Source organism: Palaemon carinicauda, chromosome 6, assembly GCF_036898095.1.
Source record: "Palaemon carinicauda isolate YSFRI2023 chromosome 6, ASM3689809v2, whole genome shotgun sequence".
In the NCBI taxonomy this organism is placed as follows: domain Eukaryota; kingdom Metazoa; phylum Arthropoda; class Malacostraca; order Decapoda; family Palaemonidae; genus Palaemon; species Palaemon carinicauda.
Window position 1 is genome coordinate 87,071,923 of NC_090730.1, and position 6,000 is coordinate 87,077,922.

At 45.9% G+C, this 6,000-nt stretch overlaps 1 protein-coding gene across 1 annotated transcript in view; it reads right to left on the bottom strand.

Annotated features, from left to right (window-relative positions):
* LOC137643131 (carboxypeptidase D-like) overlaps window positions 1–6,000 on the bottom strand; it is a 589,663-nt gene that overhangs the window by 465,210 nt on the left and 118,453 nt on the right. Inside the window, exon 6 of the mRNA XM_068375981.1 lies at window positions 3,719–3,919. Coding sequence (XP_068232082.1) covers window positions 3,719–3,919 — 201 coding nt within the window. The remainder of the gene's footprint in view (window positions 1–3,718; window positions 3,920–6,000) is intronic.

Genomic DNA, 6,000 nt, shown 5'->3' on the forward strand with positions numbered 1-6,000 from the left:
GGAATAGGGATCCGGGACCCCTCTGGATGTTTCCCCTCCGCCGCAATACGCGCTGTTATGCGTTTGCGGGGAGGAGAATGCAGCGATGGTGACCTTGCCGTGTGTTGTCCAGCAGCCTCGGGCGCGGGAGGGTATTGACGCTCGCGTGGGGGCGCGTAATGGTGCTCGCGCAATGGAGAATAACAGGGGTCGCACGTGGGAGACTGCTGGCGAGCGAGTGAGACTGTGGGCGCACAGGTGAGCGCGCGGGAGACTGATGGCGCGCGCGGGAGCATGTTTGCGTGCATGGGCGCGCAGGATTAGAGCGGAGAACTCGCGGGCGAGAGCTCGCGAGCCCCTGAAGAAGCCGTAGGGCGCGCGCGCAGGAGAGATACCCCTGGCGCGTGGGCGCGCAGATGAAGCCTGTGTCGCTCGTGAGCGCGCCTCTTGTGGGTGCACATCAGGATGGTGGCGCGCAACTACAGGAGAGGATGGGCGGCGGCGCGCTCGCGTATCCTCGTGGACGCGTGCAGGGGACTGCGCGTGTCTACGTGATGGCGCGCTGGAGAAAGCTGGCGAGTAGGAGAGCGCTGGCGCGTTGGCAAGCGCTGGCGCATGGGAAAAGTCAAAATAGACTTTCCCACAGTGGCGACATCGGGAGATCGTGGGCGCGCAGGAGAGACGACTGCTGTCCGAGGGCGCTGGCGCGGGAGAGCGCTGGCGCGCAGGTGATCACTGACGTGCAGGAGAGCGCTGGCGCACAGGAGAGCACTAGCTCGCAGGAGAGCGCTGGCGCGCAAGAGAGCCCTGGCACTCAGGAGAGCACTGGCGCGCTGGAGAGCGCTGTTGCGCAGGAGGTTGATGGCGCGCAGTGGCGAGCAGGTGAGGGATGGCGCGTGGCTGGGCGTGGGCGCGCTTGCTCAGGCAAAGCCTGGCGCGCAGGAGAATACGGGCATGTATGCTCTGCTTTGCTGGCATAGCGCGTGAGGGAAGTATGCGCGCGTTGGCGTGTACGCCCTTGATGCCCTGTATTAGTGTTAGATGATGCCTGACGAGCGTGAAGGTCAGGTTTCGTCGGCGCGTAGCGCGCATCAGCACTCAGGAATGGTGATGGCAGGTCGGCAGGTCTGACGGGTGGAAGGTCGACGTGTCCTTTGAAAGGACGACCTTCCACCGAAGGGGATCGGAAACAATCCGCTGAGAGGTCCAGGACCAAATCAGGAACAGTCGGTGATCGCTGGCGAGGCTCCTCTGCGGGGGACTGCAACGAAGATGTAGAACCAAAGAGGCGCCTCCTCACCGTAGGTGAAGGAAGGCCTCTCTGGCGAAGAGGAAGGCGAGCCTTGCGGTGAATACGCCCTCTAGGGGCCATGGGATCAGCAAGCAGACCTTCCGCAGTCCTCCAAAGAGGAGTCTCTGTAAGTGAACTTCCCCGAGGGGCAGAAACATCAGCAGGAGACTGTTGGACTTAAGTTTCTCCCTTGTTGGTCGAACAGGAATGGGAGAAACTAAGCCTTCAGCTACTGTGCGGTGAGAAGAGGTAGAGGTAGTAGGAGATACCGCATTGGATACCTCTGACACCACAACATCGACAATCGACAGAGGATCAACCTCTGTCGGAGGCGGCGATTGCTTGACAGCGGCACCCAATCGGATGTAGTCAAGTAATGCTTCCTTGGAGGGCAAACCCTCGAGCCCCAAGGAAGACCAAAGCTGAAAAAGATGGGTTAGAGACAAATCCTCCCCCGGGGGGGAGAGGTGGAGCTGCCTCGCTAGGGGAGGCTACCCCATCTCTCGAACCCCGAGTTCGGGAAACAGAACCACGGTCTACACTACCACTCGACAGTCTCTCGAAAGAGACCGACCGAGTGGGAGCTTCGGAGGAGGTTTGAGCAACAGAAGAAGAGGCCTTGGGTTTTTCTTCTTTCAAAGAAACCTTCGAAGGAGAAATATCCCGTTTGGACCTCTCCTTCCGTCGCCGTGAAAACCTCTCCCACTGGGAGGTAGACCACTCCTTGCACTCACTACACTTATTATCACTATCACACCATTGACCTCTACAGGCAGGGCAAAGGGCGTGAGGGTCTGTCTCGACTGCCGACATGAACATTCCACAGGGGCAATCGGGAATCCAGGGCAGGTGCGCATAATAGCAGAGGCCAACTTCACTCTCAAAACTGTCAAAAAGAGAAAGCAAAAAAAGCATTAATGGCTGCCAAGAGCGGCGAGGATGACAGCGGACATGTCCGACTACCATCCGAGCCGAGAGCAAATTGAGTTCAAGCACAGGTGTGTGAGGGGGGGTAGCAAGCCACCCTCCCCTAACCCCCCTAACTAGCGGTGTGGGTAGTAAACCCTCGTTAAATTTTAATGGCTCGTCATTTCAGCTACGCCGAAAGTAATACCCCTATTAAATAGCGTGGTTTGTATTTCAGTTACGGAACAAATGAATGGTTTTCCATTAACTCAGAATAATTTCATAGAAGAATGTGAAACTTCAATTTCATGAAATAATCTAAGAAGCTTTACACACACACACACACACACACACACACACACACTCACTCACTCACTCACTCACTCACTCACTCACTCACTCACTCACTCACTCACTCACTCACTCACTCTCTCTCTCTCACTCTCTCTCTCTCTCTCTCTCTCTCTCTCTCTCAAAAGAAAAAAAAAACTGAGATAGGTTCTGCTTTATTCTAAAAAAGGGTAAACGCAAAATGGGACCTTTTTTATCTTAATTTGTTATAACATGTGAATGAAAATCCTATCTAAACAGATCCATATAAAACGTAAATGCAAAAGCTAGTATTTTTCATTTATTCTTGTAAAGACCACAAAATATCTCGCAACTATTCATAGTACTACTTCTATAACCTAATATTAAAAGATATCAATCTCAAATATGAAATAATAATACGGGTCATTACTATTGGAGTCATATGCAAGGAAATGTTTACTAGCATACGTGTAAACAAGTTCTTGAACTATATCTCTTTCCCTTAAGTCACTTGGAGGTGACAATTGCAAATGTTTTCATTTCAGTTGTTGCTATACCACCCACTGAAGGGAATGATACTTTGGAAAAACTGGGTCCAAACTGAATTGGGTGTATTAAATGACTTGCCTTGGTTGAGCATCTCACAAAACTGCATCATTGATAAGCTATCCTACTAACTTCGAATATCATTCATATATTTCCTTTTCATTTAGAAGATGTTAATTTCTCTATAGCATGAGTTCTGCTAAACAGCATAAATCAAAAGTGCTTTTCCTTTAAAAAAGTTCTTTTTTATTTCCTAAACAAGATGACTTTAATGATAATAGTGGTATTTACTTTTCCCAAATGGAATAACTTTAACAACGCAACCAAACGATTGCAATAACAAGACAAATCTTAAGACGAGAGAGAGAGAGAGAGAGAGAGAGAGAGAGAGAGAGAGAGAGAGAGAGAGAGAGAGAGAGAGAGAGAGAGAGGAGAGAGAGAGAGAGATTCTGCTATCAAGTGACTGGACTGTATTTATAATGTTACTGCGCCCAATTGTCTTGCACTTAATTGTCGGCGCTCATTTGTCTTGCGCTCAAAAGCCGGTTCACAATGATTAACATGGCCAAGGCAGCATTAAAATCAAGGGCAATCATACGAATGTCCTGACCACATTCAATCTTGGGCTGCAAATAATTATAAGAATTTTTCTACACAACATAAAATAAAATGTCCAATACTTACAAAGGAGTAAGATTTAGCTAATTTCTTAAAGACTTCATCATCAGGACAAGGGCTATGCAGTCCGCTTTGACTTTGGGGATTATCATCATAAGGATAATTGGCTACCAATGAACCTCCATGAAGATTTGCAGATAGAACAAATGGGTACTCCTTACACCATTTCATAACTGCAAGTGTTTCTGGTTCATGCTTCTCATTTTCCTGGAAAAAAAATAATGCTTAAAATATAATTATAATTTTGTGACAGTAAACAGAAAAGACTTTTAAGGAGCTAATATAAATGCTTATATTATAATAATTAAAAAAATAATTCTGGAAAGGAACTTCATGATATTTTTCTAATTACATGCAAGTCAAGTATTGTTAAATTGATGCATAGCATTTCAACAAATCTCGGAAAAATCACCCTAATACAGTACTACCAGTACAATTTTTTTTCAATATATATATATATATATATATATATATATATATATATATATATATATATATATATATATATATATGCCCCCTGTGGCCGCGGGGATATAAAATATAAAAAGAATTAGAATAGCGCCAACGTATCCCTGCGTGTCGTAAGAGGTGACTAAAAGGGACGGGACGAGGGGGCTGGGAACCCCCTCTCCTGTATCATAATCCTGTGAGACATCAAAGAAGTGGAGCTGGGGGGGAGAGTGACTGCTCCCCGCACTCTAGTTTTGGGGTGTTTGAATGTGCGTGGATGTAGTACGATAGAGAGTAAAAGATGTGAGATTGGAAGTATGTTTAGGAATAGAAGGATGAATATATTGGCTTTGTGTGAGACAAAGATAAGAGGGAAAGGTGAAGTGATGTTTGGTGAAATGTCTGGTAGAGTGTCTGGGATTGAAAGGGGAAGAGCAAGAGAAGGTGTGGCTTCATTGCTGAGTGAATGGATGACAGGTAAAGTAGTGGAATGGAAGGAGATATCATCTAGGTTAATGTGGGTAAGGGTTAGGTTGAGTAAGGAATGTTGGGCTTTTGTCAGTGTGTATGGGCCAGGTTGTGAGAAAAGTGAAGAAGAGCGGAATGAGTTCTGGAATGAATTAACTAGGTGTGTAGAAAGACTGGGTAGAAGGAATTATGTAGTTGTCAAGGGTGACTTGAATGCTAGAGTGGACACTTGAGAGGTAGAGGGTGTCATTGGGAAGTATGGCATACCAGGTGAAAATAAGAGTGGTGAAAGACTGGTAGATATGTGTGTTGAGTAAGAGATGGTGATAAGTTCTAGTTTTTTCAAAAAGAAAGATAAAAACAAGTATACATGGGTAAGAGTAGCAAATGGAAGAGAGGTAGAAAGGGCATTAATGGATTATGTGTTGATAACTAAAAGAATGTTTGGAAGATTGAAAGACATGCACGTGTTTAGGGGTATGGCTAACGGTATGTCTGATCATTTTTTGGTGGAAAGAAAATTAGTTGTAGCAAAAGAGTGGGGGAATAGAGTAGGTGGATGTAAAAGGGAGCTAGTGAGGGTTGAAGAGCTAATAAAACATGGGGTAAAAAGTAAATATCAAGAAAGGTTGAAAATGGCATATGAAGAAGTGAAAGTAAGAGAAACTGGTAATTTAAAGGAGTGGAAGTTAGTAAAAGAAAATTTTGTTGGGATTGCAAGTGATGTGTTGGCAAGAAGGTTGTTGGAGACAGCATGAAGAAGGGCAGTGAATGGTGGAATGAAGGAGTGAAGATAAAAGTGGAAGAGAAAAAGAGGGCTTTTGAAGAATGGCTGCAGAGTAATAGTGTAGAGAAGTATGAAAGAATTGAGAGAAAAATGTGGAAGTAAAGTGCAAGGTAAGTGAGGCAAAGAGGGCAGCTAACCTGAGGTGGGGTCAGGGATTGGGTCATTCATATGAAGAGAATAAGAAGAAGTTTTGGAAAGATGTGAAGAGAGTAATGAAGGCTGGTTCAAGAATTGAAGAGACAGTGAAAGATGGAAATGGAAGGTTGTTAAAAGGAGAGGAGGCAAGGAGAAGGTGGGCGGAATATTTTGAAAGTTTACTGAATGTTGAAGATAATAGGGAGGCAGATATAATTGCTGTTGCAGGTGTTGAGGTGCTGGTGATGGGAGATGAGAAAGAGAGAGAGATTACAAGGGAGGAGGTGAGGAGAGCACTAGATGAAACATGAGTACGAAAAGCATCTGGTATGGATGGTGTGAGAGCTGAGATGTTGAAGGAAGGGGGTGTGACTGTACTTGAATGGTTGGTGAGATTGTTTAATATGTGTTTTGTGTTGTCAATGGTACAAGTAGATTGGGATTGTGT